This window comes from Anolis carolinensis, chromosome 1, assembly GCF_035594765.1.
Source record: "Anolis carolinensis isolate JA03-04 chromosome 1, rAnoCar3.1.pri, whole genome shotgun sequence".
In the NCBI taxonomy this organism is placed as follows: Eukaryota; Metazoa; Chordata; class Lepidosauria; order Squamata; family Dactyloidae; genus Anolis; species Anolis carolinensis.
This window is the reverse complement of record NC_085841.1, coordinates 194,460,332-194,482,272: the sequence shown is the minus strand read 5'-3', so window position 1 is coordinate 194,482,272 and position 21,941 is coordinate 194,460,332. Positions and strand designations below refer to the sequence as shown.

The following is a 21,941-nucleotide window of genomic DNA, read 5'->3' as shown; positions in this document are numbered from 1 at the left end:
AAAAGATTATGACGTCTAACAAGGTCATACCTTTCAAAAGATCATAAAATGTCTGAAAGGTTATGGAGATTTCCATTTTTCAAAAGACAATGTCTAGAAATATATATTTGGGCAGGGGGTAAACATTGTTTGCCCTTTTATATAGGGAGGACCATTTTACTATGCCATGGTATCAGTAATGGGACTTAATGGGTTTTGATATTCATGGGAGGTCCTGGAACTAAACACTAGCAGGTACCGAGAGCTGACCCTGCTTAGCTTCTGAAGCTGGACAAGATCTTGGCTAGGGCTTTAAGAGTATTTAGGTTCTCTATCCTAAAGATAAAGATCATCTTGCCTTTGCTCCAACAAACTCACGAGTCATAAGTGAACTTGTTGCATGGAATGGCTGATATTACATGCTCTTTTAATAAAATCTTGCCAATGTAAAATCTCAAGGAAAATACTGATTTATTTTATTGTATGGTTATAAAGGTTTTGGTATATGAGGACACATGAATTGTAACAGCTTCTATGTAGCCACCTGGTTCCTTTTACATTTTTTGATCATTTTCCCATCATATTGGTAAGTGCTAGCTTTACAAGTATCCTAAAAGCCTCTTAGATCTGCATATTATACATACCTTTGACAGAATTGAGGGAAGCAGAAGATTTGGCACATGCCACTTTTATTATGACTACCTAGATGCATTTCATTCATTCTGAAGTGACAGGAACCTTTAGCAGTGTGCTAACACACCACAAAAATTGTCTGCCAAAGCAGTGGAGCGAATTACAACTGCAGAAAATGTTTCATTAACTACGGAGAGCACATGACTATTATGTTTTATGAAAGCATTAAATATTGACATTGTTTTTAAGCACTTCAATCAATCCAACCACTTTCAGCATGCACATGGGGCAAGGTCTTTAATCTTCAAGATAAAATACATCATTTTTCAATATGTTCTGAAAAACTGAAGGTGTCAAGCACTTATTTTAAGCCAGAAAGCAATGAGATCCATTCATTCCTATTTTATCCAGCACCAAATACCTATTCATCATATATTCCAGCAGGGTGCCATGTCCCAGCTGTAGTAAAATCCAACCAAACACTCTCAGGAAGGATCCTGCTACTTTTTAAAGATGAATTCATTTATTCTGCCATAAGCCTGATGTGCCAGAATCTATTTCATATGAAGCAGGTAAATGCGTGCATATTTATAACATGTAGGAAAAATGTAACTTTTTTTTTTTTACGAAATGAAGCCAAAGAGCCAAGCAATGCAAGGTAAAAAAAAAGTTTGTGGACAATTATTTCACGGTAAGCTGCGCTTTAAAAAGCAACCCAAGACATTCTGCTTGGATAGCCAACAGAAAGGTAACCCACATTGATTCAGTAGGTTTAGTCAGGATTCACAACACAGTTTAGGCTATTTATTGTCAAAAATAGTAACTTCTTATTGGTCTCTAAAGCATTTTTCTTCTAAAAAAAACTGAACACATAGAAATGATCCCAAGAATAATCGATTTTAGAAAAAAATGATCTTATTGGTTACACTATAATTTGATAGCATTGCAATTTGCTGATTTCAAAATTAACATGGGTAAAGTTATATCCCCAAAGGACTGTATTAGAGGTAAGTTTCTATAATACCTGCCTTTCAACCTCAAAAACATCCTAGAAAAGGATATTTCCTTATAAATACTTCACTTGCTTAGCCCAGCCTATGGAAAGCAGTAAAAGGCAATGCAAATGAAATATGAAAGTTGAAATTCAATTGTTAATTCGAACTAGCCTGTGTATGTGCGTGCAAATGCACGTGCCTTCGAGTAGACTAGCAATGTATAGCTATCCTATGAGGATTTCATAGACAAAGTTATCAAAGGGGTTTCTTATGCAAGGAATAGTGTTCCCTCATTATTTCAGAGTTCACTTTTCGCTCCCTCACTGTTTTGCAGGTTTTCAATTAATATTAATATACACATATATCACAGTATATATGTGTGTTTTGCAGGTTTTTACAGTGTGCGGGCTTATAAGAAAGGGTTTTGGAGGGGGGGAAAGAGAAATAAAGGGAGAGGGGGGAGGGTAGAGAAGGGTTAGAAATAAAAAGGGTTATTTTGCCTCCATTCTTCTTCTCTGTCAGTGTACTGTGTATTGTAACTGTGTATAAATATTAAAATAAATATAATGTCCCTACTTCGTGGATTTTCACTTATTGAAGATGGTCCTGGAACATAACCCCCCGCTATAAGTGAGGGAACACCATACTCTGAGGTGGCTTTGCAAGTTCTTGCAGTATAGAGCACTTAGTATTTCTTAACAGCCTGCCATTCAACCAAGGCTGACCCATCTTAGCTACCAAGATCAGATGAGATCTGGTATCTTTAGAATATTTAGCCCCCTCCAACAAGCCTACATTTAGGCTGGACCTGCATTGCCAAATAATGTAGTTCAAACTGCATTATTTAGCAGTGTAGATCCAGTCTTAGGATCCTTTGAATCAATGAGGCTTACACAAGTGTTAATTTAAGCACTATTAAGTCAATGGGTTTATCTTAGGTGGGACTACCAAATGCATTTAGCTCATTTTCACCATGTTACATTCTCTACTAGAGAAATGTAAGGCACAGTACTTTTAAAAATAAAATCCATCAAATTGGCTTCCAAAGAGAACTGGATAGGGGGGAATATGTTCCTTCTAATTCTCCTGGACCACTCAGTGGCTTTCCATACCATCGATCATGGTATCCTTCTGGGCTGGCTCTCCGGGATGGTACTGGGGAGCACTGTTCTGCAGTGGCTCCGGTCCTTCCTGGAGTGTCAGACTCAGATAGTGGAGCTGGCTGACTCCTGTTGGACTCCCTGGCCTGTGCGGTCTCTCAGGGTTCAATTCTGTCCCCCATACTGTTTAATATTTACATGAAACTGCTGGGAGAGCTCATCCAGAGTTTTGAAGTTTGGTGTCAAATTTATGCAGATGACACTCAACTCTATTACTGGTATTTCTTTCCACATAATGCCAAGGACGCTGTCCTGCTCCTGAACCAATGCCTGTCATCACTGAAGAACTGGATTAGAGCTAATATGTTGAATGTAAATCCAGACAAAACAGAGGTACTCCTGATCCGTCAGAAGGCGGACCAGGGTGTGAGGTTAAAACTGTGTTAGATGGGGTCACACTCCCCTTGGAAGACATAGGTTTGCAGTATGGGGGTGCTACTGGCCTCATCGCTGACCTTGGAAACCCAAGTGGCTGCCTTTGAAGACAATTCAGAAGTTGTAACTGCTTCAGAGATCAGCAGCCAGATTATTAACTGGAGCGCTATACAGAGAGCGGACAACTCCTATGTTACAGCTCCACTGGCTGCTAATCTGCTTCTGGGACAAATACAAAGTTCTGGTCATTACCTATAAAGCCCTAAATGGTCCGGGCCCAGACTATTTGAAAGACCACATCTCTGTATACAAATTGATACGCACAAAGAGGTCTGCTGGAGAGGCCCTCCTCTCAGTCCCACCCCCCATCGCTCAAATGCGACTGGTGGGAACGCGAGAGGGCCTTCTTTGTGATCGCTCCCCACTTCTGGAAGTCCCTCCCTAAAAAAATTAAATTGGCCTCCTCTCGCCTCCTTCAAAAAGCTATTGAAAATACCTATTTGCAATTTAGCTTATGGAGAGGATTAAGTGCATCTACATGCACCCTCACCTAGCTGCTAATACCTGTTAATTTGCTGTTCACAATTTCCCTCCCAACTATTTTAGGTGAATTTTAGAGATTTTTAATGGAATTTTAAAGATTTAATGTTTATAATTATGTTGCTTGCGCTATGTATTGTCTTGCTTATTTAAGTTGTTTTTATAATTTACTAGCTGTGCCCGGCCACGCGTTGCTGTGGCGAAGTCTGGTGGTATGGGAATAAAGTATTGAGAAATTGGTGGTAGTTAAGGTAAAGGGTAAAGGTTTTCCCCTGATATTAAGTCCATACGTGTCTGACTCAGGGTTGGGGCTTATCTCCATTTCTAAGCCGAAGAGCTGCCATTGTCCGTATACTCCTAAAAGGTCATGACTGCATGGAGCGCCGTTACCTTCCTGCCAGAGCAGTACCTATTGATCTACTCACATTTGCATGTTTTTGAAGTTTAGGGTTGGCAGAAGCTGGGGCTAACAGTGGGGGCTCTCTCTGCTCCCCCAATTCAAACCTGCGACCTTTCGGTCCAGAAGTTCAGCAGCTCAGCGCTTTCACACGCTGCGCCATCAGGGGATATTATTTCCTAAAGCTTGTGCATATACAGTATTTCTGATTGTTGTTTTTTTTTTGTCTGTTGGAGGCAAGTATGAATGCTGCAATTAGGCAAAATGATTAACATGTAATGGACTTGCAGCTTTAAAGCCTGGCTGCTTCCTCCCTGAGTGAATTTTTTGTTGGGAGGTGTTAGCTGGCCCTGATTGTTTCCTTTCTGGAATTCCCAATTTCCCTGCTTTCAGAGTGTTGGTCTTTATTTACTGTCCTGGTTTTAGAAATTATATTGTTCTGTATTATTCTACCACAGTAATTATTTCATATTACAGTAGAATCTCACTTATCCAACATTCGCTTATCCAATGTTCTGGATTATCCAACGCGCTCTGCCTTTTCGTAGTCAATGTTTTTGTAGTCAGTGTTTTAAATTCATTGTAATATTTTGGTGGTAAATTTGTAAATACAGTAATTACAACATAGCATTACTGCGCATGGAACTACTTTTTCTGTCAAATTTGTTGTATAACATGATGTTTTGGTGCTTAATTTGTATAATGATTACCTAATTTGATGTTTAATAGGCTTTTCCTGAATCCCTTCTTATTATCCAACATATTCCTTTATCCAACGTTCTGCAGGCCTGTTTATATTGGATAAGTGAGAGTGTACTGTATATTGATAATCTTCTATTATCTGCTTAGAACTGGATTATATGAGGCCCCTTCTTCACAGCTGTATAAAATGCACACTGAAGTGGATTATATGGCAGTGTGGAGTCAAGATAATCCAGTTCAAAGCAGATAATATAAGATTATAAATGGGTTATATAGCTGTGTGGAAGGGCCTTGAGTCTACACTGCCATATAATCCAGTGGAAATTAGATAATCTGTGGAATAGGCCTAAGTGAGGCCTAACTCTGCCTGTCCCCTGGGCTGAGTCGGTTGCTAGGAGACCAAGTGGGTGGAGCTTAGCCTTCTAACTGGCAGCAATTGGATAAAAACAATTATTGCTCTCCCTCTAATTAGGACTTCATTTTTCTTTTCTTTTTGTTGTATCAACCTAGAGGCGTGGATGATGGGTTGTGTTGTCAAATTTCGAGGTTGGGGGGCCTGTAGTTTTGTTGTTTTGTCCGCTGCCCTGATGCCATCACTCTTTTATATATATAGATTAAATTGTTTTAACCTGTTTTATGTACTGCTGTCGGCATTGAATGTTCACCGTTTTTTTATTTTGATGTGAGCCACCCTGAATCCCTTCAGGGAGACAGGGTGGGCTATAAAGTTTTCTTCTTTCGTTCTAAACAGAATACGTGAAAACTCCAGGTTTGATCTTATAGGGCCATATTGTGTCACTGAACAGTGTAAGAACTTTATAGATTTTCCAGAAAAAGCCCTAGATATTGAACATAGTTGATTGTAATCTTTTCATCTTTAAAAAAATTATTTCACTGTCCAGTTGTTGCGTAACTATGTAATAATGTACATTGATTGTGTCTAAAGAAATATTTATTTCTGTACATACAACAGAAACACCAGCCGCAGTATTTTTATAAAAATGCCACATAATAATGAGTTGCACAAACCACGGTCAGATCACAAATCCGTAGCACCACATTTTTTTATTATGAAAGCATTTAAAAAAACATTTTGGAATATTGGTACATTTAGAATCAACCTGACCAAAGTTTATACAAACACTGATTACATATGGGAAAGCATTCAAACTACAATATTTGGTTTAAAACTGACAAGGTATCTCAGTCTCTTCATGCAGTGGTCTACATGGCATATCCTCCCACTAACCATATAACTATTCCAGACAGAGAACCATGCAACTGGGAAACTATGCAGTGCTGCCATGACCTGAACCAAAGACTTCTTTCTTTCTTTCTTACAAGTCAATTTTACCCATTCATGCAATCTCCATAGCAGACAGACCACAGAACAGACAAGCAAACATTCAATCTCTTAGGAGTCAAGTGTAGATCCAGATGCTGGTTAAAGTGCAAATTACATGTGTGCCAAATTCAGCTCAGAAGGCAACACTAATGTCTGAAGTGCTACCACCAATGGTTATACAACTAACCAGAAATGCTGGCAGTCCATTATAGGCTCTAGATATAGTTACTTGGTTTTATTTGGACTACCAGCCAAACATGTACTCCAGAGCTTTGGACACAATGCTTTCGTCTTTCCTTGGAGTCTGTCTGTCAGAAACCACCTAGAAAAGAGAAATGTGTAAATATGTCAGTTTCTTTATTCCATAACAGCAAGCCTATAGTTTGTCTCACAATACTTTCTTTTAAATACCTGGTAGTCACTGGTTGAAGCTTTATACGCTGTAGCAAGAGGCCTCATAGTGGAAATCCGCTGTGTACTTGAAGGCTGGACCGGTGTGCCTAGTGCGTTCATTGGAGGCGTGAAGACTGAGCTTAGGGATGATGTGGAGCCTCTATCTATGTTTTCCATCACACTCTACAAATAAAGTATTTATTTGTAAATAATAATAATAAAATTAAGATACCTGAATCTGAGTTCATATTTTAGAAGATTGCAAGTTTTTAAGATCAAGCTAGGGGTTGCTGCGTTTTAGCTATGAATAGGTTTTTAATCGGTTTCAACTTTTTATTTTTAATATTGTTAATTTTTAATTCTACTTTAATGTTAGTGTATTTTAGGTTGAAATTGTATTGTGTTGGTTTTATTGTATGCTGCTTTTAGTCTCTTTTATGGAGTTACAACGCAAGTTTACAAAGGAGGAGTAATAGGAGGAAAGAGATAAACTAAACCACCAGAGGTAATCTAAAATGCTACTTCTTCTCCATATAGAAGTGTAAAACTACCTACATTAATAAAAACTGTTCAAGCTGTTAGCACATACCACATTCAGATACAACACGGGTAAAAAGAACATTAAAATGTTAATAATTAAGATTCACAATTTCTGACAATTTTTTAAAAAATTTTATTCATTTACATCCCAGCTTTCTCCCAATAATGGGACTCAAGCTGGGTAACAATGTATTAGAACAATACAAGTTAAAAATGATACAAAGTCAAAGTAGAAATATAAGATTCAAAAACACTTAAGACACTTTTCAAGTTAAATAGTAAACATTAGAATACCTCTATGCCAATTCTTATGTTGATTAACACAAATGCTAAAACCAATTTATGACCTTATTCTCAAACTTATTTGACCTACCACCCCCTTTCCAGAAAAAATATTATTCAGTGCCCCCTGGAAAGGGGCGTGACTTAGAGGGATGGGCATGGCTCCTGTTCAAGAGGGCGGGGCTGAGCATCTCCCCTAGTCCAAGATGCAGGGCTGGGAGGGGGAGGTGGGCGGAGCCACAAATGGGCAGCCAGGACTGGGATGGACGGAGTTACGAGCTATGAGGCAGGGCTGAGCTTCTATCCCAGTCCTGCGGCTCCTGCCAGGATACAGGGGGCGGGGCTTCTTCCCAAGTGCCTGACAGGGCTGAACCTCTATATCCCGCCCCTGTGTTCTAACAAGCGCCTCAGGGGAGGTATACAGAGGCTCAGCCCTGTCTTGCGCTCTTGGGAAGAGGCCCCGCCTCATTCCCTAGCTCCGCCCTCTGTGTCCCAACAAGAGCTTCAGGAGAGGTATAGATTCTCAGCCCTGTCTCGGGCTCTTGGGAAGAAGCCACGCCCACTCCTCTAGCTCCGCCCCGTGTGTGTCTTAACAGGCCCCTCAGGTGCTCAGCCCTGTCTCCGGCACTTGGGAAGAGGCCCCGTCCCCGCCCCGTGTCCTAATAGGTGCATCACCGCCCCCTGGATCGCTGTAACGCCCACTTTGGGAATCACTGCCTTACATGGAAGTCCCACTGGACTCACATGTGGCTTCTGAGAAAAAACACAAGTAAATTCTACTGAATTTAGTGCAGCTTCTGAATAAGCTTATGACATCAGGAGAGGCAGGCAATAAACAAAATGTATTATTATTATTCTATCAGGTAGGATTTTGTCAAAAATATATCTCACAAAGAAGAAAATGTTACGCATTTTCTTCTAAAATATATCTTAGCACCAGCTCTTTTCAGTAGATTAACCTTTACTCTCCATCAAAAAGGCTATTTGATTACTAGACAGCTAAAGTATCAGAATTAAACTAGAGACTTTCAGGAGAGGCTTTTCTCCTTTCATGGACCACACTTTGCCCAAACATTACACTATAATTATTTTATAAATTGCAAACAACTGGAGTTACTAGTAGTTTTCTTATTCCACGAAGCATAGGGAATAGGCATTAGGGCTTGGATGTGGCGCAGTTGGTTATTAGCCAGCTGCAATAAATCACTATGACCAAGAGGTCATGAGTTCGAGGCCAGCCCATGTTGGAGTGAGCATCCAACCATTAAAAAATAGCCCTGCTTGTTGTTGACCTAAGCATCCCAAAAGGTAGTTGCATCTATCAAGTAGAAAATTTAGGTACCGCTTATGCGGGGAGGCTAATTTAACTAATTTACGACACCATAAAAATCATCTAGCAGTGTTTGGAATGAGGAAGCATCCATTAAGGACTTGGTGTCACAGTGGGTGATGAAGCAGCTGCTCTCCCTGTGGCTTGAATCAAGCATACTCTCAGTAAGCTGGAAACTGGAGAATGTTAAATTGCCTCTGTGTCTCTGTTTGTCTCTATGTTCATATGGCATTGAATGTTTGCCATGTATGTGTACATTGTGATCTGCCCTGAGTCCCCTTCGGGGTGAGAAGAGCGGAATATAAATATTGTAAATAAATAAATAGTTCAATGACAGTGTACATGTCCTCAAAATGCATTACATAAGCATTCCCAAAACGCATGTTTGCAAAAGCCTGTAAATCAACTCACTTTATCTATACAAGGTTTCACTCCAATCATGATAGATTCACCAAAAATTCTTCCGTCTTTGCTCAAGGCTTTCCGGGCCTGAAGTTTTGACTGATACCGAATATGCATCCAGTTTCCTGTGTTAGACATCTGTACAGATTAGCAAAAAAAGATGGAGAGGGAATAGAGTAAGAAACCAAGCTAAAAGCCATGGTGTATTTAAAAGAAAAAGAAAACGGCACATAAAGACTTACCACATGCTTTAAGATGTTTCCATACTGTGCAAACTGTAGTAGGATATATGAAGCTGATGCTTGTGGAAACCTGTAACAACAAGGTTCATACTATAACCGCATTTAAAACAAATATAACAACTCTATGCTCAAATCTGTTGTAAGTGCCTAAATGTTATGCCATTACCAGTGTTACCAGATATCTAGATTATTCTATCAATTAAGGCAATGGCCAATCTTGTTACCCATTGTTTAAAGTTCCTTTTGGGCCACAATATATTACTTCTTATGAATTACAGCCTTCATACCATTCCACTACAGAGCTTATACTTAATGCACTCAAAAAGGTAAGCTTTCTAAGATTCATACTCAAGAAACATCATCAATTTTGTATAACAGATCTCGGAAAATATGGTAATTTTCTGTGCTACAGAATCAAAGATCCCTTACCCAAACACAGTTACCCAAGTATCATCAAGATGATCTTCTGACGTTAGGGCATCTCCTTGAGTAAAGAATGGATCTAGCTGAGCTGGAGACATTGCCGTTTTCCTGGGTTGTGCAAGACTTGCTGGGCTGAACACATTTCCACCTGTCAAATTGTCATAAGACATGCCTTAAATGTCACTGAGTACTCAACTCTAAGCTCAAAGAAAAATCACGCTGCATGCATTTATACCAAGAAACTAAGGCAACTGAGTTACGGTGTGCTTGAAGCCAAGAAGCAAATATGCCACACCCTACAGGAACTAACATGAACAAATTAAGCTCTCTGGTACAGATAAAATCGGAATAAAATAAAAGAAGACACAAACACAGAAGATTATTTGAATTTCCAAGAGAAAACTGGATCATGACAGCAGTTTTGCTACATATTTTTAGTTGTATACACATTTCAGATGCAGCAGGTTGGTCACAAAGCTGTAGTATGCTATATCGAACACTGCATTTTAGCAGAGAAGGATATAGTTAAACATGCCAGGACACTATATGAAACCGAACAAGTTTCACAAGAAGTCCTACCTGTTCCCGGAGTTGTTGGTATAGCTCCAATAACTGGGCTCTGCAATACAGAAAAACTGGCCTGCAACAGATTAAATATAACAGATTAGAACTGTGTTTGCAAAGTCACAAAGGAACATTTTCTTCAAAATAAGTACCGTATATACTGAAGTATAAGTCAAGGCAAGCTGCTCTGAGTCCCCTCGGGGAGAACGGCGGGGTATAAATGCATGTAATAAATAAAGGCAATGTTTTGGGGCCAAAGTTATGGATTTTGATATATCCCATGGATAAGTTGGGGGTCTTTCTGCGGAGAGGGGAAAGCACCCAGCTATCGATATCATTTTCCCATCCAGTATTCAAAAAGATCAGAAACAGCACTACAGCAGAGAAAGTAGAGCAGGTCAATGCTTCTTTTAAGGTTCTCTTGCCTTTTGCTACTTTATACAGAGATTGAGGTGGTTCCTTTTTTTGAGGAGAGTGCAGGCATCACATTGACCTCTGGATAATTCAGCCCAGGTTTTTGGGACAATTTTGACTGAAATTTCTAGAGTTATACGTAAGTATGTAGGGTAGTAACATTTCCACTTTCACAGGAGTTAAAGGTATAGGACCTCCATGGAAGTGGAAAAACTAAATATCTCTAGGTCCCATAAACCATATTCAAAACAGGCAACAAAGTATCTTTACTAAAGGAGTGGCTGGGCACAGCTACACATGCACTTGCTTAGGGAGGGAAATGCATGGGTCCTTGAAGTAGGTACACGGAGATACTGATGAAAGAGCAGTAGCTGCAGTCTCTACTTCCTGACCTTCCCCCTCTGTCTAGCACAGGAATCCCCAAACTTTTTAAACAGGAAGCCAGCTAACGGTCCCTCAGATCGTTGAGCCGGACTATAGTTGAAAAAACAAAAACAAACTACAAACAAATTCCCATGCACACTGCACATCTCTTATTCTGAAGCAAAAAGAAATAAACGCGAACAAATACAGCCTCAATGTTAATAATCATCATCATCATCAAAAAGAGGGTTGGAAGAGTCCCCTTGGGCCATTTAGTCCAACTCCCTTCTGCCTTTGTGCACCAAAAGCACAAGCAAAGCACCCCTGAAGATGGCCACCCAGCCTCAATGTTGTTAATAATAGTAATAATTATTATTATAATACATCACACAGTTCTAAACGCTTGGGAAGTGTTCAACTTGTGATTTTGTGATACGAAATCCAGCATATATATCTTGTTTGCTGTGTTATAGTGTGTCTTTCTGTCAATAATAATAATAATAATAATGAGATTTGGAAGAGACCCCTTGGGCCATTTAGTCCAGCACCCTTCTGCCTTTGTGCACCAAAAGCACTGGCAAAGCACACCTTAATTATTAACTATATAATAATTAAAATACCATTATAAACAAGCAAAGCTTTGGAAGGCATGCACTGGGCGAGGGAGGAGGCAGGAAAGGTGTGCACCTTTCCTCCTCCCTTGCGCCGCATGCGCCTTCCTCCGTGGAGGGGGAGGGAGTGGCTGCCACGGGGGCCAGATAAAGGGCTTTGATGGGCCACAGGTGGCCCCCGGGCCTTAGTTTGGGGACCCCTGGTCTAGCACCTCCAACATCCTACCCACGAGAGCTCTGTCCTCTCCACCTGGTCCTTCCATCTGCCTAGAAACCCACATGACGGTCACCACCTCCATTTCCATCCCTTTCCCCATCATGTGCACAAGAGAATGCATGTGCATGGAAAGACATGTATGCACCCTCCCTCCTTGTGCTCTCCTGCCCCATCCCCTTCTCTCCCACAGAGTTGGGCAAGAAATCTAGGAATCCCAGGTGTGCACCCTCCTCATGCTCCCCATCCCATCCAAATAAAAGAATGCATGTGTGTAGCCCTGTTTTCTTGCACTTCCTGACCTATCATCTTTCCCAGCAAGCCTAGGTGAGTACATGCATGCATCTTCTTTTTCGCACTCCCCCATCCTATCCCCTTCCTTTGCCCAAGAGAGTGAGAGGAAGGTCTGCACGCTTGGCTAGACTCTGCTATTCTTTAATTTTAAGAGTGCAACCTGTTTCTAGGGTTACTTACTGGTCTTCTTGAAGACAAGGGTGTTGATCCCAGGCCAGGTGTAACTACTTCATCATATATGCTTCTAACTGGTGGAGCACCACCTTTATCTTTATGTGTTGGGACTACTGGTTGTGGAGGAGTTCCACCTGTTAGAAACAGCATTAACAGAAAAATCTGTTAGAATGTCATTTTCAGTGTAATTCTTGAGATGTTTACATTCAAGCAGTCAAAATGAAACTTGCTGAGAAACAAAGAGCTATTTCTATACCAAATCTTACAAATCTTGCTTGTAATCATTAGAATTATCACCTTATTTATATAAAGTGTCACAGAGGTGAACAACAACTCTCCATTATCCTTAAATGTTACAGCTCTGAATGTCTTAATGTTGGAGAAACTGTCTGCAATTACAGTAGTTCTGGTTATCCGAGATAAAGGGGTGGACCCAATCTCAGATAACGGAACTGCTCGGATTGCCGGGAGGCCCTTTTATCCCTCCCGGAAATCCGGTTTAGGGAAGCACCCTGTGATCGCTGCTGCCTAGCAGCGACCACGAGGCGCTTCGCTGGGCCGAGGACTTGCCGAGGGACGTCCCTCGGCAATCCCTCGCTCCTTGGGAAGCAACCCGCGAGCGCTGCTAGGCACAGCAATCGCGGGGCACTTCCTCCTCCCTCTCCCGAACTCGAGAGGAGAGGGAGAGGCACCCCCAACAGCACCTCGAATAATACAGAGTCTCGGTTAACCAGAGCTCTACTGTATAAGGAAAGAAATTAAATATTTATCAAACACATTCACTGAAAACACATTTGATTAAGGGCTGAAGAGTGCACTGTAAACCTGTCTGGGACATCTTCTGAGAAATACAGGGCATAGGACCACCTCAGGTAACTAACGGTGCATCTACACTGTACAATTAATGCAGTTTGACACATAAACTGCAATGGCTCAAAGCTATGAAATCCTCAGTTATGATTATATGGCATCTTTAAGCCTTAGTTTGGGGACCCCTGATCTACATAGTATACTTAAACCAAGATTATGTGCTTAATAATGCTACTCTGCTTAAAGAAAAGTGTCTGTTTTATAAACAGAAACTGCCCCTAGATATCTAATGCATTTGCAAGTGAAGAAAAAGTAGCTGAGATGAAGAAAAAAATCCTACAATTTATTTTGTATAGCAAACATGGTTTTTAAATAAATGTTTTACATGAATAACATACTAACCAGATATTCTAGCTAAATTAGGCAGTTTTAAAGTTAAAATTATTTCAGTTGAGTAGCAATAAGACGCATATGCAGTAGAGTCTCACTTATCCAACATAAATGGGCCAGCAGAACGTTGGATAAACGAAAATGTTGGATAATAAGCATGGAGTAAGGAAAAGACTATTAAACATCAAGTTACGTTATGATTTTACAAATTAAGCACCAAAACATTGTTTTACAAAAAATTGACAGCAAAAGGAGTTCAATACACGGTAATGTTATGTAGCAATTACTGTACTTATAAATTTAGCACCATTGCATTGCAATTTATTGAAAACATTGACTACAAAAACATTGATTATTAAAAGGCAGACTGCATTGGATAATCCAGAACACTGGATAAGCGAAAGTTGGATAAGTGAGATTCTAATGTATTCAAATATGTTACTTTTTGGCATACCGAAGTTAATGCCAGTGGAATGACAGTGGAATGATTAGAGTGGAAGAACAAAACACCCTTCCTGTGTCATGGTCTGATCATTATCTGGTCAGTTTTAGACTTTCGGCGACCCTAAACCTCCGCAGGGGTGAAGGACAAATTAAGATCGTCCGCCCCAGGAGACTGATGGATCCGGAGGGATTCCTGAGGAATCTTGGGGTCCTTCCTGCCATGGAGCCTGGCGATCCTGTCGACGTCCTGGTCGCTCTCTATAACAGGGAAGTGACCAGGGCGATAGATACGATCGCTCCCGAACGCCCCATCACGTTGCGTCATGACAAGCCATCTCCCTGGTTCACCGGGGAGCTGGCTGTGATGAAGCATACGAGGAGGGGGCTAGAGCGCACTTGGGAGTTCTCGGGACGTGTCCGACCGAGCATGGGCTACAGCCTTTCTTAGGGTGTATACCGTGGCTATACGGGCAGCCAAGGAGTCCTATATGACTACCCGTATAGCGTCTGCAGCAAATAGATCATCGGATTTGTTTCGGGTCGTTGGTGGTGGAGGAGACTTTTGACGACCCAGCAACTCGGTGTCGCGATTTCGCACACCATTTCGCAGACAAAGTCGCTCAGATACGCCTTGAGCTCGACACCAAATTCACCACAGTGCCAGGGGAGGTGATTGAGGCATCTGCTTGTCCGATTTTGTGGGATTCTTTTAGGCTTGTTCTTCCTGAGACCGTGGTGGAGGTCCTTGGGGCTGTGAGGGCAACCACGTCGGCTCTGGACCCTTGCCCGTCTTGGCTAATTAAATCGGCCAGGGAGGGGCTGGTTGATTGGTTTGTGTTGATCATTAATGCATCGTTGGAGCAGGGGGTTTTTCCATCTCATCTGAAACAAGCTGTGGTTCGTCCACTCCTTAAAAAGGTTTCCCTTGACTCCACGGTGCTGAACAATTTCAGACCAATCTCCAACCTCCCTTTCTTGGGTAAGGTGCTGGAGCGGGTGGTTGCCTCCCAGCTCCAGGGCTTTCTAGATGACATCAACTACCTAGATCAGTCACAGTCTGGTTTCAGGCCTGGTCACGGCACCGAGACAGCCTTGGTCGCCTTGGTGGATGACCTCCGTAGAGAGCTGGACAGGGGGAGTGTGACCCTGTTGGTTCTCTTGGACATCTCAGCGGCTTTCGATACCATCGATCATGGTATCCTTCTGGGACAACTCCCTGGGATGGGTCTCGGGGGCACGGTTTTGTCGTGGCTTCGATCCTTCCTGGAGGGTCGATCCCAGATGGTGAAGCTGGGAGACGCCTGCTCGGACCCCTGGCCTTTGAGCTGTGGGGTCCCGCAAGGCTCTTTTCTGTCTCCCATGCTCTTTAACATCTACATGAAACCGCTGGGAGAGGTCATCCGGAGTTTTGGAGTTGGGTGTCACCCCTATGCAGATGACGCACAACTCTACTACTCCTTTCCACCTAATTCCAAGGAGGCCTCTCAGGTGCTGGACGAGTGCCTGGCCGCTGTGTCTATCTGGATGAGGAGGAACAAGCTGAAGATCAATCCCGACAAGACAGAGGTCCTCCTGGTCGATCGTAATCCTGACCGGGGTATAGGATGGCAACCTGTGCTGGACGGGGTTACACTCCCCCTGAAGCCACAGGTCCACAGTCTGGGAGTCCTCCTGGATTCATCGCTTACGCTCGAGGCTCAGGCGTCGGCGGTGTCTGGGAGGGCCTTCGAACAACTGAGACTCGTGCGCCAACTGCGACCTTACCTCGCAAAGGCTGATCTGGCCGGGGTGGTCCATGCCTTGGTCACCTCCAGACTGGAGTACTGTAATGCGCTCTACGTGGGGCTGCCCTTGAAAACGGCTCGGAAGTTCCAACTGGTCCAACGAGCAGCAGCCAGGATGTTAACTGGGGCCCCTTACAGAGAGAGGTCAACCCTCCTGTTCAAGGAGCTCCACTGGCTGCCATTTACTTTCCGAGCCCAATTTAAGGTGCAGGTGCTTACCTACAAAGCCCTGAACGGTTTGGGACCATCCTACCTCCGTGACCGCATCTCCGTCTACGAACCCACGCGTTCACTTCGGTCATCTGGAGAGGCCCTGCTCATGATCCCGCCTGCGTCGCAAGCGCGGTTGGTGGGGACACGAGACAGGGCCTTCTCTGTGGTGGCCCCCCGACTCTGGAACACCCTCCCCAAGGATCTCAGACAGGCCCCTACATTGGCAGTCTTCAGAAAGAACTTGAAGACCTGGCTGTTCCAATGTGCCTTCCCAGATTAATAGGAAATCTCCAAGTCCCATAAGCACTTTATTAGAACTAGATCGTATATCGCACTCTGCACTTGCCCTAGAAACCTTATATATCACCTGTCACATCAGCACTTTTAATCTTGTACCCATTACTCTGGCCCGGCCCAGTTTTATTGTGTTTTAGCATATTGTTTATTGCTTGTTGTTTATACTGTTTTAATTGTTTTAATTTGCCTTTTGTTTTGTATTGTTATATTGTGTGTTGAGGCCTTGGCCTTTGTAAGCTGCATCGAGTCCTTCGGGAGATGCTAGCGAGGTACAAATAAAGTTTAATAATAATAATAATAATAATAATAATAATAATAATAATGCTACCCATTTTCAGTAGTATTGTGCCAAAATGTCCTTTAAACTGGTTGTGAATGACTGCCCAGACATGCCAGAACTGTCAGTAACACCAGCATTTAAGTTTCAAAATAACAAGAAGCTTCTCTCAACAGCTGCTATTTTCTCACTTGCTCTGAACAGAATATTGCTATGAGCCATACCTGAGATAATCTCTACACAGACAAAAAGCAGCCTCAATTGTTGTAATTGGCAGCACAAGCATTCATGCCTCATATTTGTCTCTTTATATTTAAAGAGTAAGAAAATGTGTGGCACTGATTTATTCTACACAAACGTAGCCCATTGAAAAAAATTATGTGAACATGTCAGTTTATCTCACAGTGGGTCTTTTTTTCTGTAAACATTTCAGTTAAAGTAGTCCTGGTACACTTGAGAAAAACCTGAGATACTACCAGAGAAAATAAAATGTATGGCAAACTTTTGAAGCTTTGCTTACTAAGTAGAGCAAACACGCTTAATAAGATCCTATTCGAAACCAGCTTGCATATATGCAGCCTTCATCAGCCTATGAAAATGAGGCTATGTTCTTCAAAACTGGGAAGCCATCCAAAGAATGAATAAATGCAGGATTATATGTTTGTTGTATGATCTTCTATTGGCAACTGAATGTTTTGCTTAAGTTGGAAACCGCCCTGAGTCCTCTTAGGGAGATACGGAATATATAAATAAAGTATTATTAGTAGTATTAGTATTATTATTAAATGTTAACACTTTCCCCAGAGGCCTTCTTTGTATTCAAGTTGTTTTCTTGGTCTGCTGATACATAATTAAGGCATCTCCCTGTATTTAAGACTGAGTAACATGAAAAGATGGCCCCTCATAGTGTCATAGATCCTAGAAAACAAAGCATGAACTGAATGTATTGTGTGCACCTGGTATCCGCTGGGGTTTTGTTCCAGGTCCCCCCCCCCCCCCCGTGGATACCAACATCTGTGGATACTCAAGCCCCCAAATTACACAACAGTTCAGCCCTGTGTTTAGTGTATTTTAATATATGCATTGTATAGGAATATGTTTGAATATATGCATTGTACATAATGTTTTATAATTGTGTGTTTTAAACTAGGTTGTGCCCCACCTCAAGCCATGAAGAGAGGTGGGTAAGAAATAAAACTATTATAAAAATGCAATTATATTTTTGTGTTTTTATCTAAGTGAGCAAGAAAGTGATGGAGGGCAGGTGAGTGAGAGAGAGGGTGAGTGAGAGACAAAGACGGCAGCAATAGCAGGAGCAGGAGCCTGGAAGAGGTGGGAAGGCTCCTCCTTCTGCTGCCGCTGCACCTTTGTTGCTCGCCCTCCCTCTCTTTCTCACTTACCTGCCCTCCCTGGCTCTCTCGTTCACTAACTGGGCCGGGTCCTGCTTCTGTCACCGCTGTTGGGACCCAGTCCGGTAAGTGAGTGAGAGAGTGAGGGAGGGAAGGTGAGTTAGAGGGAGGGCAAGAGTGAGCAACAAAGGTGGCAGCGGCAGTAGCAGCAGGAGCCTAGAAGAGGCTGCCAGGCTCCTGCTTCTGCTGTAGCTTCACCTTTGTCACTTGCCCTTGCTCTCTCTCACTAACTCATTGGGCCGGGTCCTGGTTCTGCCTCTGCTGCCAGGACCCAGCCCGGTGAGTGAGTGAGAGAACGAGGGAGGGCAGGTGAGTGAGAGAGAGTGAGGTTGGGAGACAAAGGCAGTGGCAGAAGCAGGACCCTGGAAGAGGCGGACATGCTTCTGCTTCTGTCTTTGAGGCCCTCCCTCAATCGCTTGCTCACTCACTCACATGGACCATAGTGGCAAAGGCAGCAGTGGCAGAACCAAGACCCAGCCGGTGAGTGAGCAGGCGAGGGAGGGAGGATGGCAAAGGCAGCTGCTCCCACTGCGCCCTTGCTGCTGGGATGAGCAGGGGACAAAGGAACCAGGGCCTGGAGGAGGCAGAAAGAGGAGGCCAGCAAGTGAGCAATCCCTCCCTATTATCCAACATTTTCACTTATCTGACGTTCTGCCCACTAGTTTAAGTCAGATAACCAAGACTCTACTGTATTTAGATTCCTTTAATAAATATACGTGAGGACCCATTGATTGACTAAGCACTTTACATTACCGAGATAGAATCACAGAGTTGGAAGAGACCTCATGGGTCATCCAGTCCAACCCCCTGCCAAGAAGCAGGAATCGCATTCAAAACACCCGCAACAGATGGCCATCCAGCCTCTGCTTAAAGCCTCCACCACACTCCAGGGCAGAGAGTTCCACTGCAGAACAGTTATCACAGTTAGGAAGTTCTTCCTAATGTTCAGGTGGAATCTTCTTTCCTGTTGTTTGAAGCCATTGTTCCGCGTCCTAGTCTCCAGGGTGGCAGAAAACAAGCTTGCTCCCTCCTCCCTATAACTTCCCCTCACCTATTTATACATGCCCATCATGTCTCCTCTCAGCCTTCTCTTCTGCAGGCTAAACATGCCCAGCTCTTTAAGCTGCTCCTCATAGGGCTTGTTCTCCAGACCCTTGATCATTTTAGTCGCCCTCCTCTGGACACATTCCAGTTTGTCAACGTCTACCTTCAATTGCGGTGCCCAGAATTGGACACAGTGTGATTCCAGGTGTGGTCTGACCAAGGCAGAATAGAGGGGCAGCATGACTTCCCTGGATCTAGACACTAGACTCCTATTTATGCAGCCCAAAATCCCATTGGCTTTGTAAGCTGCCGCATCACATTGTTAGCTCATGTTTAACTTGTTGTCCACGAGGACTACAAAATCTTTTTCACACGTACTGCTGTTGAGCCAGGCGTCTCACATTCTTTGCATTTCATTTTTTTCTGCCTAAGTGGAGTATCTTGCATTTAGATTGATTATTGTTGTTTCAAACCTGCAGCTATTGATGTATTTTACTTATTTTAAGCAGGGGGTTTTGTGAAATGAGATATTTATATTGGCTGTTTTATGTTACTGCTTTTGCAATTTTTGTATTTTGCATATCCGCACCTTTAAGTGCTTTATAAGCCACCCCAATTCTCTCTGGGAGATGGTGGCAGGGTATAATTAAAGCTATTATTATTATTATTATTATTATTATTATTATTATTTTCACTATTATCATCATCAAAGTCCCCAGTGGCACAGTGGATTAAACTGCTGAGCTGCTGAACTTGCTGACCAAAAACTTGGCGATTCAAATCTGGGGAGTGGGATGAGCTCCCACTGTTAGCCCCAGCTTCAGCCAACCTAGGAGTTTGAAAACCTGTAAATGCAAGTAGATCAATAGTCACAGTTCTGATGGGAAGTTAACACTGCTCTATGCACTCATGTCGGTGACATGACCTTGGAGATGTCTATGGACTACACCGGTTCTTCGGCTGAGAAATGGAGATGAGACCAACCCCCAGAGTCAGGCATGACTAGACCTTATTATCATTATTATATGAGCAGCAAAACCACATCTGAGCTTTAACCAAGGTTGGGAAAGTTATTTCAGAGTGAGCAAGCCCCCTCCCATTGCCTCTCCTTCCTCTTATAAGCGCCTTACCAGCCACCAAGGGAGATCTCATGTCCAGCACGGAAGGCCCACTTAACGCGCGAGGCTGCGGGGTGGCTGGCGTGGGCAAGTCTCCCATCAGGAACCCAGGCAGGAACTGGGCCCCGGCGCCTGGCTTCGGAGAGGTCGGGGAGCCCAGAGTCATTGGCTCTGCGCCTGCAGAGAAGAAGAGAAGCCCACGTCAGAAGGCCTCCCGCCCGCGCCCTTCCTACCCCTGTGCAAGGTAAGGCGGCCCAGGACAGGCCTGGAGCCCTTCTCCGCGTACCTAGAACCCTGGGCTCAGGAGCAAAGGTGACTTCCCGGGCGGGGCTTGAGGGGGCCGCCGTGGGGCGCTTGCAGGAGCCTTGCGGGTTCATGGCGGCGAAGGAAAGCAGCCTCCCAAGGAAGGAGACCAACTCAAGTTCTGTCTGCCCGCGAGCCTGAGAATGCCGCGTGCCAAGTGCCCCGTGACGTCACAAGACTCACAACGGCGGGCCACGCCCCTCCTCCTCTTCTCCCCCCCCCCCCCCCCCCCCACGTTCTAGACCTTCGCGCGCCATCAATTGATACAAACAGAGCGGCCGTTGAAGAACAGCTGAGGGCTCGGGAAGGCTCCGAAGACAAAGAGCGCAAAGGGATCCCGTGGACGTTGCTAGAGGCCTACTGGAGGCGAGAAGGGGAGGGGGACTCACCCACAGAGGGGGAAACCAGCGGCAGCTCCATAGCAAAGGCAGCCATATCGCCACGCGGAGGGGAAGGAAAGAAGGCACGCGCCCGCTCGCGCTCTTCCGCCTGCCCAAGCGCGAGCCACTTTCAAATACAGCGGAAGCGCCCTTCTTCATGACGTACGTCACGTCCGGGATGAAGAGCAAAGGGGCGGTTGCAGTCGCCGAGCTTCAGCAGTTGAATGAGCCTTCAGTGGTTGAGTCTTATCAGCATTCCCGTGCTGTTCGAATGGCAGAGAGAGAGATACATAAATACAGTAGAGTCTCACTTATCCAAGCTAAACGGGCCGGCAAGCTTGGATAATAAGGAGGGACTAAGGAAAAGCCTATTAAACATCAAATTAGGTTATGATTTTACAAATTAAGCAAAAAAAAAACATCATGTTAGACAACAAATTTGACAGAAAAAGTAATATGCAGTAATGTTATGTTGTAATTACTGTATTTACGAATTTAGCACCAAAATATCATGATATATTGAAAACATTGACTACAAAAATGGCTTGGATAATCCAGAACATTGGATAAGCGAGGCTTGGATAAGTGAGACTCTACTGTACATACAAACATACACTAGTGTACCCGGCCACGTGTTGCTGTCGCATAGTCTGGTGGTTAGGATCCCTGTGGTTAGGAAGCAGCCTGGCTTTGAAGCTGTAAGGCTGTTCAATGGTATTCAAGGTGGCCAACGGAGGATTCCTCTGGTTGGGAAGCAGCATGACTTTGAAGCTGCAAGGCTGTTCAGTGCTATTCAAGGTGGCCAACGGAGGATCCCCCTAGGTTGGAAGCAGCCAGGCAAGTGGTGTTTACATACCTGTGGAATAATGTCCAGGGTGGGAGAAAGAACTCTTGTATTCTGGAGGCAAGTATGAATGTTGCAATTAATTACCTTGATTAGCATTTAATGGTCTTGCAGCTTCAAAGCCTGGCTGCTTCCTCCCTGGGGGAATCCTTTGTTGGGAGGTGCTAGCTGTTCCTGGTTGTTTCCTTTCTGGAATTCCCGTTTTCAGAGTAAGTAAAGGTTTCCCCTGACATTAAGTCCAGACTCTGGGGGTTAG

The 21,941-nt window shown here is 43.5% G+C and overlaps 1 protein-coding gene across 2 annotated transcripts; it reads right to left on the bottom strand.

The window, feature by feature from the left end:
- Nucleotides 1-5,827: 5,827 nt before the first annotated feature.
- On the bottom strand, nucleotides 5,828-21,049 carry nup35 (nucleoporin 35). Of its 2 annotated transcripts, none has more exons than XM_003223909.4 (9): nucleotides 20,851-21,049; nucleotides 20,171-20,335; nucleotides 12,379-12,506; nucleotides 10,318-10,378; nucleotides 9,745-9,886; nucleotides 9,316-9,385; nucleotides 9,083-9,211; nucleotides 6,538-6,702; nucleotides 5,828-6,448 (listed from the first exon to the last, which is right to left on the bottom strand). In XM_003223909.4, exons 1-9 carry the CDS (start codon nucleotides 20,894-20,896, stop codon nucleotides 6,371-6,373), a joined length of 984 nt encoding a protein of 327 aa, XP_003223957.1. In that variant the 5' UTR covers nucleotides 20,897-21,049; the 3' UTR covers nucleotides 5,828-6,370. The 2 variants fall into 2 exon arrangements, with proteins under 2 accessions (XP_003223957.1, XP_008113690.1); XM_008115483.3 differs by lacking the exon at nucleotides 20,851-21,049 and adding an exon at nucleotides 20,445-20,614.
- Nucleotides 21,050-21,941: the final 892 nt, after the last annotated feature.